This window comes from Eretmochelys imbricata, chromosome 11 (genome assembly GCF_965152235.1).
Source record: "Eretmochelys imbricata isolate rEreImb1 chromosome 11, rEreImb1.hap1, whole genome shotgun sequence".
Classification (NCBI taxonomy): Eukaryota; Metazoa; Chordata; order Testudines; family Cheloniidae; genus Eretmochelys; species Eretmochelys imbricata.
The window spans coordinates 27,902,428-27,924,052 of NC_135582.1; the positions used below are offsets into that span (position 1 = coordinate 27,902,428).

The following is a 21,625-nucleotide window of genomic DNA, read 5'->3' on the forward strand; positions in this document are numbered from 1 at the left end:
AGGATTTGTTTGGAGGGGCAGGATGATCAGGATACACACTTAACTTCATCCTTAATTGAAGGTGGGGGCATTGAATCTTTAATAAAACCTTCTGTTCTCCAAATTCGTGGTCAGTGATGTTAAATAGATGTTAAATAAAACTTTGTTTTATTTTCTGACTAAAAACCTCTTCCCTTGTCAATTGTTCAACGGTCACTCTTGCTCTTGTGATATCATGTCCTCCTCTTCATGTCATCATAGTCTTCTGAACTAGACAGGACCTAAATTTCCAGTAAAAAATAAGCAATAATTTCAGGCCTTATGAAATCATAAACAAGCAGAATGGAAAGCGGGAGACTAGCCCAGATTTTTTTCCCTTTGCAGGTTACCTTTAACACTGGTTATGTGACTTGCTGTGAAATATAAGTGCTCTGGGCCAAGAGACTCTAATTTTCTCTGTTTGTACAGAACTCAGACAATGGGGCCCTGACCAGGTTGGCAGTTATCTGCTACATGCAATATAGATGTTTAATTTCTTAAAAACTGTTGAATGCTCTCCTTTTTGCTGGAAAGATAGTGTCCACGGTGGTTACAGCTGATACTTCCTTTGTGTTATAAGTTCAATTTTTAACACCTGATAACATGCCCCTTATGAGCCGATTCTAGGGTGGAATTTTTTGGAACATGAGGCAAATTGGACATGAGTTGAAGTTTCTATTTAGTGTTGCATGTCCAGGATTTAAATAACTTTCATATTTCCCCACAAATAATCAGCTATTTCAATGTTTCAGAATAATTCTAATGGTATGACTCCTATACCCAGCATATGAATATGAAATTCAGTGATCCAGTATGTTCTCGTTCAGTGTTTCTTCCAGGGTATTGGAAAGGATTAGGGTAAATGTCTATTTACCAAAGATCCAAGGAAATACGTAGTGTATATTGTTTGTCGTCTCCTCCCCCCCCCCTCCCCCCCAATCTCCCATATCAAGAATCTGTCTAAACTAACCAGTAAGGTCAGTAAATACACTAGATGATGAAAATGTGGATTACCAAATAAAATACACACTTTATTGTCCCATTGGTTCAACCCTGCATCTTCCCTTTCTTGTTGTCTTACTGCTACTCTTTCACTCCCACTCTGTCCTTTCAGCCACACGTTATGAATGTTTCCCTTTATTTTTTGGTTCTCTTGTTTGCACTTTTTTATGCCACTCTCCTAATTAGTTTTTGCATAGTAGCAACACCCAAGTTGTAATGCAGCAAGGCTTTGGCACTATTAAAGAAAATAAGTGTTAGTGCAAAATCACTGTGCAGTCAACACCTCACTATTGTATTCCTTGGGCAATTTTTTATAAAGTTTGTAACCTTTCCTGTAGCAGTAACACCCCCCACCCCCACCCCGCAAAAAAAACAAACAAACAAACCCACAACCTATTATGGTCTCAAATATTCTTTAGTGAAACACAGCTGTATGAATCAGGAGATCTGATGAATGCAACTGTTTGAAATCTCAGACTTTAGATCTATCTAGTATGAAATTAATTTGACAATATAGTTGTAACAATACAAATTCTGTTAGTTTAGTTACGAAAATCACTTAATCTCTAAAAACAGATTCGTCGAGTCTCTTTTGCAAATCCAATTTACCAAGAAGGATTGGCAGATGACATCGATAGGAGAAGTCCCGTTGTTAGGTGTCATTCTTCTTCAAATAGTTCACCATCTTTGCGAAGTTTTAAAATTTCATCTAATACCCAAGCCAAGGTAAACTGTGTTTGTTTTAAGTTTTCTTCAGAATAGTTCTTTCTAGGTATTAGTACAATCTGTATAGCATAACCTTTATACCATAACTGTATGCCTTTCTTATCAGAGCTAGTCTTACTCAAGTGTAAACTTAAATATAAGGGTAAACAGTTCCAAGAATGGCCAATATATAGAACAGGCTTTAGAATTCGTAAATGAAAGAAATACTTTTGTAGTCTGGTTGATTCTAATTTCACCTTCTGTGAAATGAAGAGCTTTATGTTGAGAACTAAAATCCTATGACTATTTTTAAATATCTACGATCCTGAGAGATTTTTTCCTCTTTTCTATCCAGCATATTACCACTCCAACCAAAGGACTTCTGTCCCCAGGATCTCGTAACGCTAAATTTAAGAGCTCAAAGAAGTGTTTAGTAAGAAGTGCTTCAGTTCATGTATCTCTTCTCTATTTTCTCCTGTATTTAGTTGTGTGATACTTAATTAATAATTTTTTCTATACTATTCAAGATTACTGAAATGGCCAAGGAGTCGCTGCCGTGTCCTACAGAGAGTGTGTACCCTGCATTGGTAGGCTGTAAAGCTCCAGTTGACATAATTTTACCTCAGATTACATCAAACATTTGGTAAGTGGTTATTCCTTTCAAGACTAAAAACTCTTAATACACCTCCATGAATTTTATAAACCTTTCTGTTAAGATGTATCGGTCTCTAATTCTAGCATTCATTGGAGGCACTTCCTGCAAAAAAAAAAGTAAAAGGAAGTTTTACTGTCAGACTTACTCTCCTTTTAGCATCTAGCAGAAATGCTGAACTCTTCTGTTCTTGTCCTAAGAATACAAAAAGGCCATGGCAAATTCTTTCAGGAATGCACAGGGGTAACCCCAGCTGTAAAAGCAGCAATGAGGGCACTATTGTGGTTCAGCTGCTAGCGTTTTTACCACTGCATTATCTGTCTGTACTCAGATATGGAAGATGCATGAACTTGTTTTTTTTTCCTAGCCTACCTATATCATGTTTGTTTCATATATTTTTAGTGTTCTAGAACATGAACGTGTTCCACAATCTGTTAAACAAGATTTTATTACAAAGCTTATGATTCTGCAGTATTTGTGACCTTTCTTTTAGCTTTTGCTATATATATTTATTATATATATTCATATTCTGAATGTGTCAGCTCTTTCAACAGAGCTAATATTAATGTTTGATAATGCCCACCAGACCTGTCTGCATATTTTATTAAAAATTGTCAAATGCTGCTTTGTGCAATGAGCATTTCAAGAGATGAAAAAGCATTATTTCAGATTTACGAAAACTTGGATGAGTGTTTCCAATGCTTACTAGGCTCAACTAGCTTGGTTTTTTGTGTGTTTTGAATCTGAAAACATATACCAAAAGACAAGTTTTCTGGAGTTACCACAGGACCTGTTCAGAATGACCTGTTTTTGAAGTACTCCTTTTTTCCCATTCGTGTTACTTAATTAAATTTAAAAGCCATTCATTTTATGGATAATTCAATAAACTGTGGAGAACAAAATTTTTATTTTCTGCAGAAAGATGTCATCTGCTTTGACTTTTTTCTCCTTCTTTAATATGAATACAAAGCTATACATTCCAGCAAATTTCTCGCCTCTCTTCCTCCTCTTCTCAGCCTCTGAAGGAAACATGATCCTACCAACAGCTTTTCATGTCTTAGTAGGAATAAATATCCAGAATCCTTTTTTTCCTCAGGGCAAGAGGTTTGGGGCAGCTCATTCGAGCAAAGAATATTAAGACAGTGGGTGACCTGAGTACTCTGACAGCAGCTGAAATCAAAACTCTTCCTATCCGTTCTCCTAAAGTTTCCAATGTTAAAAAGGCTCTTAGAGGATATCATGAGCAACAGGTAAAGCTGTTTTAAGTACCATAATGAAATAGACAGTATCATAAAGTCCTGCATTGCTAACTATCTTCACAGGAGATCTACATTTAAAAAAATATAAAACTTTTACTGAAAAAAGGCTAAAATACAATATTAAAGCCAACATGAAACTTAATTTTAAATTTTCAAGCTGAGTAACAGTGCAACAGCGTAGCTAGTCTACAGTTGTCAAGCCTTGCCTCTCAGTCTTTTTTCTGTTTGGTGGTGGTAATATTTCATTATGAGAAAATTATAATTTTTTGCTTTGCCAAGAAGCCTGAAAGTTCACATGGTGAGAAATTTCTGAATGTCGATAAAATGAGGTGTCTTAAAATTTGAAACACAACTAGTTTCTGAGCACAGTGTTGTCAGTGACTAGTTGGATTAAAAAAGTAACTTGTCATGCCAATAATATGGGAGTTTCCCATCTTATACATACTTTAATACTGACTTAAAATACAATTTTAACATTTGTCTATCAAAGCAATATTCAAGTGGAAACCAACTTACAGCTTAGTACAGAGCAGCGTTTCCCAAACTGTGTTCCGCGGAACACTGGTGTTCCGCATGATGTGAATAGGTGTTCCGTGAAAGAATCTAGAATTTAATTTTGACTCTTGCACTTCATTTTTGTACTACTTTATACGCACTTTCCAGTTAGAAATTGTTAGTTCAAGTTATTTTAAAGTTCTATTTTTGCTTTGTTTTATAAAATAAAATATATTTGACAATAAATAACGCAATTTTGTATTTGAAAACCAAACAACTACAAAATAATATTATAAGTGTTCCGTAATAGGCTAAAAAGTGTTCCGTGGCCAAAAAAGTTTGGGAAACACTGGTATAGAGTTTGCATGCTGCCAATATCACACAGGTCATGTTTTTTACCAAGGTAATGACCACGGTGATGTGGTTAAACAGCAGTTGTGTTTAAAAATTGTGAAATTAAAATCACAGTTTTTCAAATTTTATGGTAAGTGCTTTCCACCATGTGATTTCAGACTGCTTCCTTTTAGGGAAAACTCTTCTTTCCTTTCTGATCTTTTTCCTAATTAAATCTGTAGGTGAAGGCTCGTGGATTTGATGAAATTGCAGTCCTTGAAGACAGAGAGAAGGCAGAAAATGTCATAGATGAGAAACATTTTTCCACAGATGAAGAAAGACTTGCAACTGGTAAACATTGCATTATCTTGTTTGACTTCAGATTTGGGTTTTGTCACTTGCTCTCCTGTCCTTGTCATAACATAAGTGTAACTTGTTGCTTTCTTAGTATGAGTAGTGTGACAGATTCAGTTAAACCGATTAATACCTTTGTGTGATGGTAGCTTCTTAAAACTGCTGTGTAACTGAATTGCGCTGGTTTTGGGAGGAGATCACCTTTATCAGTATTTTGCTACGTCATTGATACTAGTTAGAACACAAATAGAAGACTTTTATAAGAAACATGCTAACGAATTCATATCAAAGTCGAATATTTTTAAACTTTACGGATTCAACAGCTGAATTATATTGGTGCCAGAAATGTGATATAGACAACTTAAACACATTTTTTTCATAGCAGAAACTCATAACACTTCCATACCAATAAATTTCACTCAGATTAAAAGTAAGATACATTTACAATAGTGTATGTCAATCACTTTTGTTTCTTTTTTTAGATTTGAGTGAACAAGTTGCCTTGAGCACAGATAGACAGCCCACAACAGATCTCTTGAGCCAGGTCAGTGCACTTGCTGCTCAGCTAACCTCTGAAGATCTCCACAGTTATTCGGGGAGCCAACTTTTTGAAATGCAAGAGAAACTTGGTAGCATGACAAACTGTATTATGAAAAATTTGCAGTCCCGTTGGAAGTCACCACCCAATGAAAGCTCTGTTTAGTCATTTGTACTTGAAACGCTTTTCAAACAGGAAGTTTTGATATACAGCAGTTTTTGAAAACAAGTTTTTTATATTTGACTGATAATATGAAGTATTCCATAAAAAACTGAACATTCATGCAATGGCAAACTTTTTAACACAGAGGGAGACAGTGTATCATGGTGTACTGCTTAATTTTTTTTAATTTGTGGGATCATTTCCATGTTAAAAGTATTTGTTTTATAGCTGTGCATAGTCTTTCAAGTAACTTAAAAGTAAACTTGTTAAGATATGCAATAGCAAAGACTGTGAAACCTAAATAATATCTTAAATATTTTTCACATGTAAAGTGTTTTTATTCCTGTGAAGCCTTATTAAATGTAAAAGGTTATATATCTCAGAACTCTAATTAATTGAAACCAGAAAGTGTTGCTCAGTTTTACTGAATGCTCCTGTGATGTTCTTTTAAATTGCTGATATTTTGAGAAGAATTCCGTCTGGTTTAGACCCTATTTCATATTGAGATGTGCTATGCTTGACTAATTCCTTACAGTAGTATCTTTCACATCTCAGTAAGGTCCAGTTGTCAAGCACCTGAGTTAGTCTATTTTTGCATGCATTTTTATAGACCTCAAAAGGTAAAGCTGGTAATAGAATTGGCTTATGAGGTCATAAGGGTTTGCTGCAGAACTTCAGGCTCCTTTCATGTGCCCGTACAATGTTATGTGCAGCAGTGTTATGTCCCACTGGAAGAATCTTACACAGAAGTAGATTTGACATGCACAATTTTGTATATTATGTATAGACTTATGGTTGCAGATGTTGGTTATAATTTATGATTTTGAATTTTGATTGCATGGAATGCACTGCTGCTTCTCAAAGACCTTGTTCAGTGAGAGTTCTTCGGTTTTACTTTGGACATATAATTTGTATATAATGTACTGTAGATTCCAGAATGGACAGTCACGTAATGTGAATCCTGCAGCTGTTTTTAGGACTTCTGTATGTACAAATAAAACAATGAATAGTTCTCTAACGGTTAATGCAGTCTTACTTGCAAATAGAAATTCTTATTGCTTTTTTTAGTGTATGCTGAACAAGAAGTATGGTGCACGTGAAACTGGTCTGAAGATATGTCTCAGGCAGTGGTCAGAACTCTCCTGGCAAACGCTGTCTGAAGGGTCTACTCAACTTTTTCTTAATAGTGCTTATTATGATGGTGATTTTCACAGCTCCTGCCTTTGCATCTGCCTAAGGGACTTTTACCTCAAACTTTGGGGTAGTGGTGAGCATTGATCTCCCTCACAGCCCCTTCTCTACCTGGGCCAGTTTTTTTTATCCAGGTGTCGGAACCCCTCAGAGCCTCAGCTGTAGTGCCTCTCTGCTGGCTCTTCACAAATAGAAAAATGGAGGCTACTCTCAAAAAAAGATGTTTAAGGCCTCCTGGCTGGAAGATCACAGAGCCCTTAAAGGATAGAGACCATCCTGACTTTGGCTTTATTTTAAAGAAAGGTTCCCTGGTAATAGTTTAGTTGCTGAGGCCTTAGAGAGTGCAATGAGTTTCTCAGCCAAATCCAGGGCCTCCAGCTCAGTGACGTATGGCTCCATCCCTGGAAGGTGAATAACCACTCAAAATGGGCGCCGTGTTCTGCCAAATTCACAGGAGCCCTGCATTTCAGAGCAAAGCTAGACAAGATAGTGGCGGACAGTGCCACAGAATCTAAATGGTCCCTTCCAACACCCCACCATGCCTTTACGAGAGAGTACAGACCAGTCTTCAGACAAATGTGTTCCTTTCAGCTTTCATTCTCGCAAGAATACCAGCAGGTTCTCCAGAGGGAAGCTGTGGAACTGTGACTTGGGAGGAAATCCCCAAGGGAACATTGTAGCTCCCAAAGCCTTTTCATGACAGGCTGCATAAGTCTCTGCCCAGAGCTGGAGCTTGGGGGAAGAATTTCCCATTTCCTGGAGGAATGGATTGCTTCATCCGCAGCATAGGCATTGACTCCGTGGGTGCTCCGGGGCTCAAGCACCCACAGGGGGGAAAAAAATAATGGGTGCTCAGCACCCAGGAGCCAGAGCTTGAGTGTGGAATGTGATGAGTTCTGTGCTGCTCCCAGCTTCTGCCCTTGGGGCAGGGAGTTTGTTTATAAACAGAAGCAGGGTGATTACGATAACAAAAGGCTTGTCATTATATTAAGCATCTTTAGATGATCCTGAAAGCATTCCCAGGCATTCCAGTTAAAAGGAAACACAGGATAGGAATAAATGGTCCATTTTCAGAATGAAGAGAAGTAAATAGTGGTGTCCCTCAAGGGGCTTGTACTGGTCTGGGACCAGTGCTGATCAACGTATTCATAAATGATCTGCAAAAAGGAGTAAACGGTGAGGTGGCAAAGTTTGCAGATTCTACATAATTACTCAGTTAAGTCCAAAAGAGACTGCAAAGAGTTACAAAGGGAAATTTGCAAAACTGAGTCACTTGACAACAAAATGCCAGATTAAATTCCATGTTAAATGCAAAGTAATGCACAAGAAAAAATATAATCCCAATTATACATGCAAAATGATGGTCCTAAATTAGCTATTACCCATCAAGAAAGAGATCTTGGAGTCATTTTCAGTATTCTGGAAGCACTGTGTTTCCAGAGTACTGCACGTTCATAAGAATCCTCCTCACTGTGCCTGTATCATCCTGAACTCATTCTCCAGCTTCAGAAGACTTAAAAATGATCTCCAGTCATCAGTGGGACAAACGCAACTGAATAATGTAACTGTCCTTAACGTGCATCAAAACAATGCCAGGGAACCTAGATGTAAATAAGATTGCTGACAGTTTCATCCAGAAATCCACAGAGAGACACAATGTCTTTAAACTGGGATATTATTGAAGACAGCTTGTGATTGCAATAATTTTAATATACTGTAATTCATGATGATGTAATTACATAGTTCATAACCATTGAATCATTATTAAAATAGTAAAGATACCAGTGATAGACACCTTCAATAACTAGAATGTGAAAAACATGTATAAATATGCTGACATTAGCCTCCCCCTAAAACTGGCAGAGTGCCCCTCCAACACACACCCCTCTTCAAAAGCACCTACTAGCAAAAACAGAAGTTAGCAGCTCTGGTCCACAGACCAGTGGGTCAGGGAGATAATGAGCTAGGGATCCTCCATCAAGTTAGACTCCATTCTATCATTTTTCATCCAGTTCCCCGCCTTGAACAACCCCATAAAATGTGCTTTAATACAGAATGAGATTTCTCACCTCTTGGATATAGGAGTGAGATCATTCACTTGGAGTACAACTCTGAGAATCTTTCATCTATTTTCTTCATTCAGAAGTGTACAAGAGGATTCCAAGCCATTCTAGATTTCAGGTGGCTTAACAAGTGGATGAAGGAAACAAAGTCCTGGACGAAATCCCAATTTCTACAGTGTCATCCCTGTCCCAGGGTGATTTTTTGACATCCGTGAATGTCCCAATCACACTGCAGGATCCTATGGTTTTGGCTGTGGCTGGAAGCGTTATCAGTATCAGATGCTCCCATTCAGCTTGTGATTGGCTCTCCTTAGGTCTTTACAAAGATGATGGTGGAAATCCATATTCAGATTCAGGTCACAGGGAAACCATCTGTACCACTTCCTGGACGACATCTTAATGAGCTCCACTGCCATTACTGGCACACACAACTATGTTCTAGACATTGAATCTCCTTCAGACCCATGGCTTAATCATCAGTATCAAGAAAAGCTCCTTGCTTCCATCCACCCAACTAACTCACATCAGAGTACCCACAGACACCTCGATAGCAAGGACAAATCCATCTCTAGAGAGGTTCCAGAAGATTCAAGACATCACATTGTTTTGGAACTGCAAGACACTATTGTGCTGAGGCTTCAGCTGCTAGGCCTTCTTGTATCAAGCATAGAAATCACTCCATGGGTGCAGTCACACATCAGGGACCTTCCAGGCTTCATCTTAAAGGTATGAGACCACTTCCTGGAATGCATGAAAGGTCTAGTGAGTTCCAGTGCAGGTTAACTCCTTAAAATGATGGTCACCCCAGGGCAATTGTCTGCAAGGGTGAATCCATGTGCCTTCCACATCCCTTGATCCTCACAACTGACATTAGCCGGAAACACTGGGGAGCACACTTGGGGTCTCAAACAGCTCAAGGCATCTGGAACTTGGAGGAAAGGACTCACAGCATAAACCTTGTAGCGTGGTCAAGCTAGGACTATGAAGGTTCCAGTCCAGCCTAGAAGGGAACCACATCCTGATCAGACAACAGGACCATGGTTGCGTATGTGAACGAGGAGAGAACAAGAAGCCCAGCACTATATTGCAAAGCAATGGAAATCATGCAGTGGGTGGAGCATTCTTTTCTGTCCCTCAGGGCAGTTCACGTAAAGGAAAACCTGAACCAGAAGGCAGACTGGCTTAGCAGGCGCAAGGTGAACAGCTCTAAGTTGTGCTTGAATCAGGAAGTTGCCAAGTAAATTGTCGAGTTGTTTGGCCTGCCCTCTACTGACCTATTTGCAAACCACATAAATGCGAAGAGACCAAAGTACTTAACCACAGATGCATTCAGATAGATGCCTTATCGCACAGATGGCTGCAGGACCCCCTGTATGCATTTCCACCCTCCCCGTTATTGGGGAAGGTGGTCCAGAAAATAAAATAACACCTGACAGTAATATTGGTAATCCCGCACTGGTCGAGGAGATCCTGGTTTTGGACCTAGTAGAGCTGAAATTGGGACCCCCACTACAGCTCCCAAAGAAGCAGGCTATCTCACCAGGTCCTCTGCTGCATGCAGACCCAAACAGACACCATCTAATAGCTTGGCTACTGAAAGAGAATCAGTAGTAGTATCATTAGGTCTGTCCTTCAAACTCATCAGAACATTTCTTTCTTTTAAGAGTATCAGCCTTGAAAGCATACTCCTGTCTGGACAAAATTTTGCGACTTTGTGCCAGAAACATACAGCAAATCTTAGAAACCCAGGAATTCCAGCTATCTTAATTTTCTTCAATAAGTCTTTGACAAAGGTACCAACCCAGTGTCATTGCACATCAGGTGTCTGCCCTTAGCAGTGTGACATTTGTAGGGTTTAGGGGCCATCTGGTAGAGGACCCCCAGGTAGATTCCTTAGGGCAGTCCAGTTAGCCAAGTGGGCAACTAGACCTCTATCCCGAGTGGGACTTGCCATTTGTACTGAGAGCCCTGACAACACCCCTGTGAACCACTGGTGTCAGTGTCACCATTTTATTCGTCAATGAAGACTTCTTTCTCAAAGCCATCATGTCTGCCAGGCAAATGTCGGAGCTCCTGGCGCTTTCTATGCAGAAACCTTACTGCATGGTACATGAGGACAAGGTGGAGCTCTGGACTCTGGGATCATTTATCCTAAAGGTGAACTCTTCTTTCCATGCTTCCCAAAAGAGGGTTCTACCTTCATTCTGTCTGACACAACACCCCAGCAAGGAGAAGTGGCGCACATTAAATGTCAGAAGCACTCTGAAAATTTACCTCAAATGTAGAGTCCATGAGGAGAGCAGGGGTCCTGTTGTATTCTTCCATCCAAAAGGGCAAGTACTCAGCAATAGAAGACTTGGAAGCACTAAGTAATAAGATCACACATTGTGGAAGCGTAGAAGGCTTCCAGCGGTTCCTGTTCCAGAAGGGATCAGTGCACACATTCTGCAAACTCTGGGGACTTGGAGGACAAAACAAGCTAATACATCCACAGCAGACACTTGTTTGTGAAGCACTACAAGGTGGACTTCCTGTCCTCTGCAGAGGCATCCTTTGGCAGGAAAGTGCTGCAGGTGGTGGCCTGTAAATGATTTTGCCCTCAGAGCAAATAATTCAGATGAGGAAGGACACTATTTTTCCCTTTTTTACCTTTTCTATAACTTTTCCTACATCTGTTCAGTGCTCACTACTTCACGACTTCAAGAACTGTGGAAGACACAGAGTTGCAAAACGGAAAATTTCTCACCAATAATTTTCTTTCTGCTAGCAGCATCTCCCACAATTCTGTCCAGATATTAAGTGGCAACATTACCATATGACTGTTGATCTTTGGTCCAATGTACATAGTAATTTTGTTATCTCTGGAATATTGTGATGCAAGTTTTACAGCTTGGAAATAACTCATCTTGGAGTGAGCGGAGGGAGCAATGGCCAGATCATGCAGCTCCAAAACTCAGATCTGCTTCTGTGAACTGCAGCGAGTGGAGAACAGTCCAGACATCAAGAATTGTAAGAGACACAATTAACAGAAAGGAGACTATTGGTAAGGAAGCGCTGTTCTCCAGGACCATGATGTGGCAACCGGAAACCACTGGTCCCCAGAACATGAGTGAGTTTGTGCTGAAAATATACAGGTAACATAGCCAAAGGAGAGGCTTCAGTCTTCTAGAGATATTCGTCAGGCTGCTCGGTCCACTTTGCTGTAAAATTTAACCTGCTGATAAATGGAACGTAGCCATTTTCATATTGGACCATTAGACCACTGGTACCTGTCTGATGGGCCAGCACTAGATGGGGGGAAGTTAATTAATTTGCCCATAATTTCTTCCCAAACCCCTCAGTTAGAGATTAGCTAATGCCCTGAAGTATTATGTGCCTTTCAAACTTGTTGGTTTAAAAAAATCATACTAATGTAACTGAAGTTTTTGTTATCCACATGAATGTGTGTCCATTTCTTTTCTGAATTCTGTTTAAAATCTTGGCCTCAACTATAGCTTGTAACAGTGGAATAAAGATCTTTGAATATATATAATTCAAGGATTTTCAGACAAGATTGTGTTGTAGCAAGATTGTGTTTAATATGCAGATCATTTCACTGCTCTTGACCCAAAGTTAATGCATCAATCATATTGCAGAAATGTGAACTTAAAGCTGTTTTCCTGTAAATTAGTGACTACTGACACCACCACAATCAGATGAAAAAAACATGCATCAGTGCTCAGCAAGCAGGAGAGAGGAGAGGCTTTTTCTGTATTTACTTGTGGCTGGTTTGAGATGTTGAGTTTACATGTTGCTTATTGGGAACAATAAATGTATTCAAACATTTTTAGAACAGCATAGAAAAATCTTAGGGTGCATGATAGGAAAACCAGTAAAACCAACAAAGATGCAGACTTTTTAAAATTATATTTGAATATTGTGAAATTCAACTGGATTCTAAACCAAAAGGTACTCAGAACCCTTCGTGTCAAAATTTTGCTTGCGTAAAAATAACTTAGGGAAGATGGCATTGTAATAGGTTTTTATGAACAAGTCCAGTCCTAAAAAGATAGTTTGGAAGAACACAGTGCTCTAGGGACTACTAGTGTGTTAGCAAACATTCTCATCAGAAATGAATTGTAAATGTTTTTTTAAACATTTTGTTAATATATATATTTTTTCAGAATGACAATTCATAAGACACCATCAAGTGGGGAAAACAATAGGCACTTTGGAAAGGGTTGAATTTATAGTGGCCAGTCTGATTTGTGGCTTTAAAAAAAAAAAGTGCTGAGGTGTTTTGACCATGTAGATATGCTTTATAGAAGATCTAATTTTCATTTAGACAGCTTCTACATAGTTGGCTGGAAGCATGCCAGTCTTGCCAGTCCTCTGTACAGTCCCATACATCCAGCCTTCATCAATAGCTTGGACATTTACAATTGCATCCCCATCTTTGAAGGAAACTTCATCAGCATCAGATGCCATGTAGTCATACATGGCACGGTATGTCTTCTATTTAAAAAAAAAAAAAAAAAGTCATTATACTAAGAGGTTAAAGAAAGCCATAACTTGCCACAAGTTGTTCAACAGGTTATAAGGCAGCAGTGTACCACCTAAGGATTCAATTTCAAACTCTTTATGCCTGTAAATATTTAGCCTGATTCTCCCTCCACTCCTCCCCAATAAATAAACTCTGTAGTTTCCAGCCATGTATTCCATGTCTGCCTAACTTGGGGTGGGAGAAAAGGTTAGTTTGGAGGTCACACTGCACAGTCTGTAATGTCCATTTCATGAAGAAGGCTGGAGCCCAAAAAAGGGATGCCCTATCTTAGTGTATCATTTGGGCAACTTTAAATGGCAGACTTGTCAGAGCTCTAGCCGCCAATTTTAAGCTGCCTTCTCCTTGTAGAACTCTTGCTGAGGGCAGCACTATACACACCTTGCATTGCCCCTGGAATGGTCCCCCTGGCCACAGCTAGAATTCGTCATTTAATTTGCACACCCTCAGCTAATGGTAATAAATGTGGGCCCTGGCTTTAGGTTTAAAAAGCAACCCCTAGAGGGTGAGAAGACTAATCTGTAATTTTCAGGTCTGGGCTGGAGCTCATGCCATTCCTGCTTATGTATCGTTTTGCCCAGGCCTTCCACTGTATGTCTGTGTAGAATACTGGCACATCTGCTGCTGAATCCGTTTCTGCACGTGGCATGCCTTGGAGGTCCCTGAAGCGTTGATGAGCACCAATGTTGTTCAATCTGTCCAAACTACTTAAACTTGGGGAAGCCAAACCTGTTATCTAAGTCACAGGAGATTTCAGATGCTGCAGTCAATAGAAGGCCTTTGGTACATAAATGGCACGAGCTCTAAACTGAGCCTGTTTATTCAGTATGGCCACCATAGGGAAAAGGTGAAAGTGGCTAAAGAAAATCACACAACCATTAATTGTACTGTAGCTAGTAAAACAACTTGGGACTGACAGTCCACAAAGAATGTCATCAATTTTACTTACACCCGTGGTAGATGGGTGAGAGGGAACGGAAGACACTGTTGTCAGCTGGGTGGCAACAGAAGATGATCTTTGTTGTGGCAGTTCTATAGTTTTAGCTTGTTTGTAAGCCACTGCAAAAGAAAAGAGTGTTTAAATGGTAAATGATTTGGAGGATTATTTCTCTCTCCCTCCCCGAGTTTTTCCAGAGCTGAGAACTTTGCATACAAATAGTATTTTTAACGTGAATAAAGTTACTTGGTCAAATCATCAGCTGTGGAAATCTGTTTAATGTCATTTAAACCAATGCCAATGTACATCAGCTGAGGTCTCAGCCACTGTCTCAAGATTGTATAGTTATGTTTTTGTAATGGCTAAAATGTATTGTTAGGGTTTTTTAAATCAAACCTTTCATCTGAGTATTGTGAACGGTGTTCAGATATTTAAAAGGGCCGTAATATCTACCTCACAGGGTTATGAGGTTCAAAGATTGGACCAGTTGTTTCATATGTCTGGGCCATATGTGTCACAGTCTATTGCACAGCTGGGAATAGAACCCAGGAGTCCTGACTCTTAGTACTATTGCTTTAACCATCTCTGAAGTACTGCAATGATGCACTGTAATATCTTTTCTCTGAGGTTTCAAAGCTGAGGGATGTGAGCCAAAAATTCCCCAGTGTAGGAGTTAAACATCCCTTCCCACTCATATAATCCCTCCCCTTTTCCCCAGCCATCCCCTTCCTACAGGATGCTGGAAGAGAGCCCCTCCCCCAAAAGGGGGAGAGAGACTCTGTCATTGACCCCATGCTTTCATATCATAAGGGGTGTGTCAACTTCTCCCTCCCCCAGTCCATTCAGCCAGCTTGTGCCACCTCCTCCCCTGCTGCTTCCTGGACAGCAAGAGAGTGAAAGAGACATGCTTAGGGAGAAAGGGTTCCTGGTATAGGTGAGCTAGTCATCAGGACTCGCAGCAGGCAAGTGTCCCAGTATAGTCCAACTAGAATGTCTTCCTTTCTCCAGGCAAGGCCCTTGTTGTCCCACTTCTTTAGCCCTTAAGAACTGTCCTGTCCCTATGTTGTTAAATACCCCAGAATTAGGAAATGTCCTCATGGTTAACACCATCCATCGCTCTATTGACATTTACTTGCAGGTTAGATGAAGCACTAATGAGAATGAGGTAGGGCACTATCTTACAAAATGCGAAGGAGAAGTGAGACTGGGCAACCCGAGTCTTTTTCATCCTGAGATCTTCCAAGATTTTGTTCCCTTCCTACCTGTTGTAGTTGTGGTGAAGAGGCCTCCGTTGCTGTAATAAGACAGGTGGTGATCAGCACCTTCTGAATGCTCAGATTTCTCATCCCCGGCGCTGACGCTTAATGCACTAGCAGAGCGGGATTGCTCCCGGCTGCGGCGCTGGGCTTGGACTGGAGGAGGAGAACAAGCAGAAACCAGACTGAGTGCCTGGACCTATTTACCTCAGTGGTACTCTGTTACTAAAGGCCATATTTTTCCCTAACAGTGCATTACTATTGATGTGAGTGAAGTTATGGTGGTGTACAGTAAGCTGGAGAGAATCTGGCATGGTAGGTATAAGCACCTAACAAAAGTTACTCACATTCTAAATATTACTGCTGGTTAGAAAGCTCATGGAGAAACCACACAATTAGGTTTCAGAGTAGGATTCTCAACTACACATACAGCTGCAGTGCTACTGAAGGGGGACCAGGGACTTCATGATAGAATTGTAGCCTAACTGAATAAAAATATTGCTCTTTGTATTTAAAAAAAAAAATTAGGAACATCACAATTGTGCCTGTTTGTTTTCCAACATTCTCTCCTGCTGCACCTACTTCTCCCTCTAGTTATAGGGCAAGGTGCTCTACTTCTCCATGTTCCCTTTTCTGTACCTGTTGGATGGTACTTACATTGCCAGCATTTAACTATCACTTTCTTTGGAATAAGCAAAATGTGGTATTTTAAAAGCACTTGGGCTCAGTTAAGTTATTAACATGATAAATCAAAATTAGCAGGGCCATTTATAAATATTAATGAAACCTGAAGCTGAACACAACTCCCTTTTGGTTGTCACTCTTACTAGATTGGAATTTTCCAAACCATGGAGGATGCAATATGTATTCATAAATCAACCTCCGTCCCCACCTAAGTAACACAAAGCTGGGTCAGCGTTGCTGAACATTTTTCTTATTAGTGCTTGCAGTACAGAGGTTTCTCTAAAAATGAAAGGGAGTAAGAAAAAGAAGACTAACCGCTCTGCAGGCATTTCATTTTAGATAAGTAATGAAAGAAGCACATTTGATAAGCTATAAGTACAGTGATTTAAGCCAGCAGTAGACAATACAAACAATCCAATGCATCTGTGTTAAAGGCATAATATACATGTATATACTTGGGGTTGAATAATGTGTTTTCTGAAGATCAGCAAATCAAATATCCAGTTACCTATGTGTACAACTAGATAAGTTTAAACATATAGCCATGTAGGCTTGGATTTTAAAAGGCAATTCCTGTTGTCTTTCAGTGGGAAGTTGGTCCCTAGGTGGGTTTGAGAATTCTAGCCCTATTTAATAAAGTGCTTCCAGAAGTCAGCACGGAAATCTATTCAGTTGTATTCCTTAACCTGCTGATGGAATTCAGTCTTCGTTGGATAGTAGGTAGAGAGTTGACCTATCTAAAAACATACATTTCAAGTAACAACACATTTGACAACACGCTGCGTTGAACAGAACATCCGGTCAACAGCAGCTATTGTGGGACACACCAGAAATCATGTGTAAGCTTCTAGACTGAATGTTGTCTTCTGCTGGGTCATAGTCAAAGACTGATCCAGGATTAGTGCGCCACACACGAAGACCTGAAAGAGAAATGTACTGTTTTTACCAACTATCCAAAAGTCCACTTACATCTTGAACAGGAAAAGAATAGGAACATAAGAGGTTCCTATATGCAGTAATTTTGTCTCTTGAAGCTGAATATGTTTGAAGGCCATAAGAGAAGTTTGAGGAGAACTTAAAACCATGCTTCTCAAATCTGGCCATAACACAGACCAGATAATTGTGCAAGGCCCATTTCCTTATTACTCTATCAAGTGATGTCATTGTACAGTAACAGATTTGCCAAACGCGTCTCCAGGATCTGCAAGGATATGTTCATATGTGCTTAGAAAGAAATTAACACAATTTTTTAAAATTAATATGAATTATGATCTTCCCATGTTAAATTTAGAAAGACCTGGATCAAACAGTAGGTTTCCATATTGCACAATGTGTAGCTAATATTGCCCATTGCAGAGATCTTTGCAACGTTTGATTTGTTGAAGGGTGACTAAAATAGCTCAAAGTAACGCTGACTAATGAATCAAACAGGATGCAACAGCTGGAAATTAAAGCTAGGCAAATTCAGACTATTCAGAACACTACTTATGTAGTATTCCCTCTAATTTTTTCTGTCCATGTGCGGAATGAATTTGATGTGCACCAATAATGTGTGGCTGTGCGCCACCCGTAGAAACAAACATTTTAGGGGGGGGGGTAAAGTTGCCATAGGGATAATTACTCCAGTCAGACATTTGAGAATTCACTACTCAAAGAATTAAATTTAAGCATGAGAGAAATAAAACTATGAAATGCATAGACCAGTCAAAAAACTAAAGTAACAGCACTTTGAAAGAATAAAATTACAGAAAATATATGTGCATTGCAGGAAATACCAAGTAGTAACAACACCACCACAAGAATGTGTTGGGATGTGAGTGTGAAAGAGTGTTTGTGTGTGTGTGAGAGAGAGAGAGAAAGAGCTAGTGTGTGTGTGTGTGAGACACAGAGACGGTATATGTGTGTGAGACACACACACACAGATTGTGCTGGCTGCTGGGCAAGTCTATGAGAGACTGTACTGTCTCTTTAAGACACTCACACCAGAAGGCTCAGACCATGGCAGCTGAGCTCTCCTGCTCCTGAGCCCTGTCCCCCTCCCTGGCTCTGTGGAGATGGGATACATGGGCAAGGGGGCGGGGGATACCCTGACATAAGCTCCACCACTTCCCCTTCTCCCTCACAGGAGCAGCTGGCCAGGTGCTTCGAGGCAGGAGCAACATGGGCAGGGGCACCTGAACACACACCACGGTGCGCGGCTCTGCTAATTAAGTGTGCAGCACTTGATTCACTCCTGGGCTGCCGCGCAACCATACAGCTTAGCGTGAACACAGGACATAAAGGTGTATATTTTTATTGGTGAGAGTAATTAACCATTAGAACAGTTTACCAGGGACTGTCAATCACTGACAACTTTTAAATCGGTTTCAGAGTAACAGCCGTGTTAGTCTGTATTCGCAAAAAGAAAAGGAGGACTTGTGGCACCTTAGAGACTAACCAATTTATTTGAGCATGAGCTTTCGTGAGCTACAGCTCACTTCATCAGATGCATACTGTGGAAACTGCAGCAGACTTTATATATACACAGAGAATATGAAACAATACCCCCTCCCACCCCACTGTCCTGCTGGTAATAGTTTATCTAAAGTGAGCATCAGGTTAGGCCATTTCCAGCACAAATCCAGGTTTTCTCACCCTCCACCCCCCCCCACAAATTCACTCTCCTGCTGGTGATAGCCCATCCAAAGTGACAACTCTTTACACAATGTGCATGATAATGAAGTTAGGCCATTTCCTTTTCCTCAAAGACTGTGCGATTAATTATTTTGGGGATGTTCCATGGCCTGTGTTATACAGGAGTTACAAGGCCTGTTTGAGTTTTACATGGGGCAGAAGAAATGCTCTCAGTACCGCTATGTAGTGTGAGTGCAGAATACCTGTGATGAGCTCTTGATCCTGGTCCACTCGTTTTCGCTCCATTTCTACAACTTTTCTTTGAATGCCTCTGTAGTGAATATCACTGAAGTCCTGCATGTTCTTTTTCACACGTTCTGTAATGGGGTCAGTAACCACAGGCGTGAAGCTACCTTTGTGTTTTTCAAAATCTTCATGGTATTTCACCTACAATTAAAAAAAAATAAGACGTCCATTCCTCTGCAGAGTAGCTACTATTGGTATTTCTGCTTGCCTTGAATTAATAGCTAGTAGATATGTGCATTGGCATCTCTGAGTTCTGAAAGCCAAGAGACAGGGAAATCCTGTATCCCTTGTGGATTCTATAAAGGATAAACTCAGTACAGCTTTTGCTGTTTAAATATGGCAATCAAAGTCACCATAGACGCATTATCCATGATGTGACAATGCTGATCGCTCAAGACCTGAGTTAAATTTTGATTACATTACTTGCCAGCCTTCCAAAAAAGAAGGAAGCCTTACTGTAGAGATGTGTCGCTGGGTCTCTCGTACACGCCTCATTTCAGGGGTATCCAATACATAGGCTGCTTTGCCTTGCACTTGTTTCCTGAAACTATCTGAATAGAGAACCTACCAAATGAGAAACAGGGAGTGAAGGTGAGTCAGTACTTCTGCCTCTGAATTCTCAGAGACTCTTTGCACGAGTGACGAGATGAGACAAAATGAGTGCAGACATGCTGGAGAGAACCTCTAGGCCACGATGCTAGTTTAGTTATTGCGACGTGGCTCACACTGGCTTTTGAAAGGCACGGTATAAGAACATACCTCAAACTTTTTGCTTTTCACTAAGTAAAAGATCTTTTCGTCTGAAGTCTTTTAAAGGCAAAGTAGTGGTGAAAGCCTGATTAATTTTGTTAGATGAGTATGTAAAACATTGCTGCCTTGGTAAACAAAGGCCAGAGCTGAACCTTAGCCAGTATTTTGGGCCATATTCTGTTATCATTTATGGATTTGCAACTCATTGCCTTCATGAAGTTATCAATGAGTAGTGGAGAAAATAATTAGGCCCATCTTATCCTTCTAATAGTCAATTACATTTGGGGGGGATGGGGTGGGAGGGGGAATACCTGCCTTTCTCCAGGAGCCCTAAGACCATTCTTTGATTGTACCTGTGGCCTAATCCTGCACACCCTTATTCACTTAAGTATTCCCGATATTAGGATCTCAAAACCGTGTTGATAAGGGCCATATAGGTTCAGTGATACTATTTGCATGTGTAAGCATTTGCAGGAGAGGGCATGACAAGTCTCAGCTGCCTTGAGTAACAGCTTATGGGGGGGGCGTTACTGCCTGTAGGAATGAATACATTTTATGTAGAATACAAGCTACTATCAAAAAACAGTAAATATCCATAATGCTGAAGAATGTCCATTATGCATCTCATACCATATACGTGTTTTAAACACAGAGGATATTACCAGGAATTTAGATGGTTAAATTTGTTATTTGAAGTCAAATCATTATTTAAAACAAGGAATCAGATGAAATTAGAGAGCCAGTTAAAACAAGGAGTGAAACACTCCAGGAATTAGAGTTATATTTTAGTATCATTTTAAAACTTCAAAACTAGGTAAAGAAGTTAATATTTAGATGTTTTTAAGTTGAATGAGGAAAGGACTAAATGATTTATAATGTTAAAATGTTATTTTGTAGCTTATTTATTTGTCCTAACAAATACCGAGCTAATGTTTTCTTGATTGCGTTTAGCTCTCTCCATCTCTGGAGTGATAGGTGTCGGAGTTCCTTTTCCCATGTGCTCTTTGTACAACACCTATAGCACACAAAAAAAGTGTCCAGAAGTCAAAGACTAGACAATTGTTGATGAATCATGGTGTAAATGGTGTTATTGTTTAATCATACTCATCACTGCATGGATATAAGGATATCAGGAAGTAAAGCAGTTAAAACGTTATCTGATTATGCAAAAAGTAAAATAATTATTTCAAAAGGAAAATAAAGGCAAGTTGAGAAAATTGGGGTAAAATTAGAAGCAGAACAAAGTTTTTGAGGCTTGTTATTTTTTTTAATATAAGGTTGTTCCTTTCAATACCAAGCTAATGTTTTCTTGATTGCGTTTGACTCTCTCCATCTCTGGAGTTATAGGTGTCGGCGTTGCTTTCCCTACGTTTTCTTTGTACGCAACCTACAGGTTACAAAGAAGTATCCAAAAAACAAAAAAAATGTACAAGTGAATTTTTTTAAACTATTACTTTTGTAATAGTAAATTTTATTGTGTTAATAGGAAAAATCCCTCTGGAAAAAATATTTAAAAAGTTAATAAAATCAATGCTTGTAATTTTAAAAAGCCAATTAAAATTACATTTAAAAATGTGGGGGAGAAACAAAACTAGTCAGATGAAAGGTATTTTTAAAAAATGCACTGTCACATCACATTTTTTTTTCTCAAGACAATACCGAGCTAATGTTTTCTTGATTGCGTTTGACTCTCTCCATCTCTGGAGTAACAGGTGTTGGGGTTGCTCGCCCCAAGTTTTCTTTGTATAATACCTACGGGATACAAAA

The 21,625-nt window shown here is 39.7% G+C and overlaps 2 protein-coding genes across 4 annotated transcripts in view; one reads left to right on the top strand and one right to left on the bottom strand.

Moving 5' to 3' along the window:
* The window catches only part of RIF1 (replication timing regulatory factor 1), a 58,961-nt gene extending 52,431 nt beyond the window's left edge, over nt 1-6,530 (top strand). For 2 of the 3 annotated variants that reach the window (XM_077830405.1, XM_077830407.1), the window contains 6 exons: nt 1,597-1,746; nt 2,081-2,158; nt 2,253-2,368; nt 3,474-3,627; nt 4,707-4,815; nt 5,301-6,530. In XM_077830405.1, coding sequence (XP_077686531.1) covers nt 1,597-1,746; nt 2,081-2,158; nt 2,253-2,368; nt 3,474-3,627; nt 4,707-4,815; nt 5,301-5,521 — 828 coding nt within the window. In that variant the 3' untranslated portion in view covers nt 5,522-6,530. The remainder of the gene's footprint in view (nt 1-1,596; nt 1,747-2,080; nt 2,159-2,252; nt 2,369-3,473; nt 3,628-4,706; nt 4,816-5,300) is intronic. The other variant, XM_077830406.1, reaches the window with a different exon arrangement.
* Nucleotides 6,531-12,349: 5,819 nt separating this feature from the next.
* Nucleotides 12,350-21,625, bottom strand: part of NEB (nebulin) — a 194,957-nt gene continuing 185,681 nt past the window's right edge. Inside the window, exons 157-165 of the mRNA XM_077830379.1 lie at nt 21,518-21,610; nt 21,153-21,245; nt 20,781-20,873; nt 19,565-19,672; nt 19,066-19,249; nt 17,017-17,109; nt 15,512-15,661; nt 14,262-14,371; nt 12,350-13,266 (exon numbers count right to left, since the gene is read on the bottom strand). Of these exons, the coding sequence (XP_077686505.1) occupies nt 13,093-13,266; nt 14,262-14,371; nt 15,512-15,661; nt 17,017-17,109; nt 19,066-19,249; nt 19,565-19,672; nt 20,781-20,873; nt 21,153-21,245; nt 21,518-21,610 (1,098 nt within the window). The 3' untranslated portion in view covers nt 12,350-13,092. The remainder of the gene's footprint in view (nt 13,267-14,261; nt 14,372-15,511; nt 15,662-17,016; nt 17,110-19,065; nt 19,250-19,564; nt 19,673-20,780; nt 20,874-21,152; nt 21,246-21,517; nt 21,611-21,625) is intronic.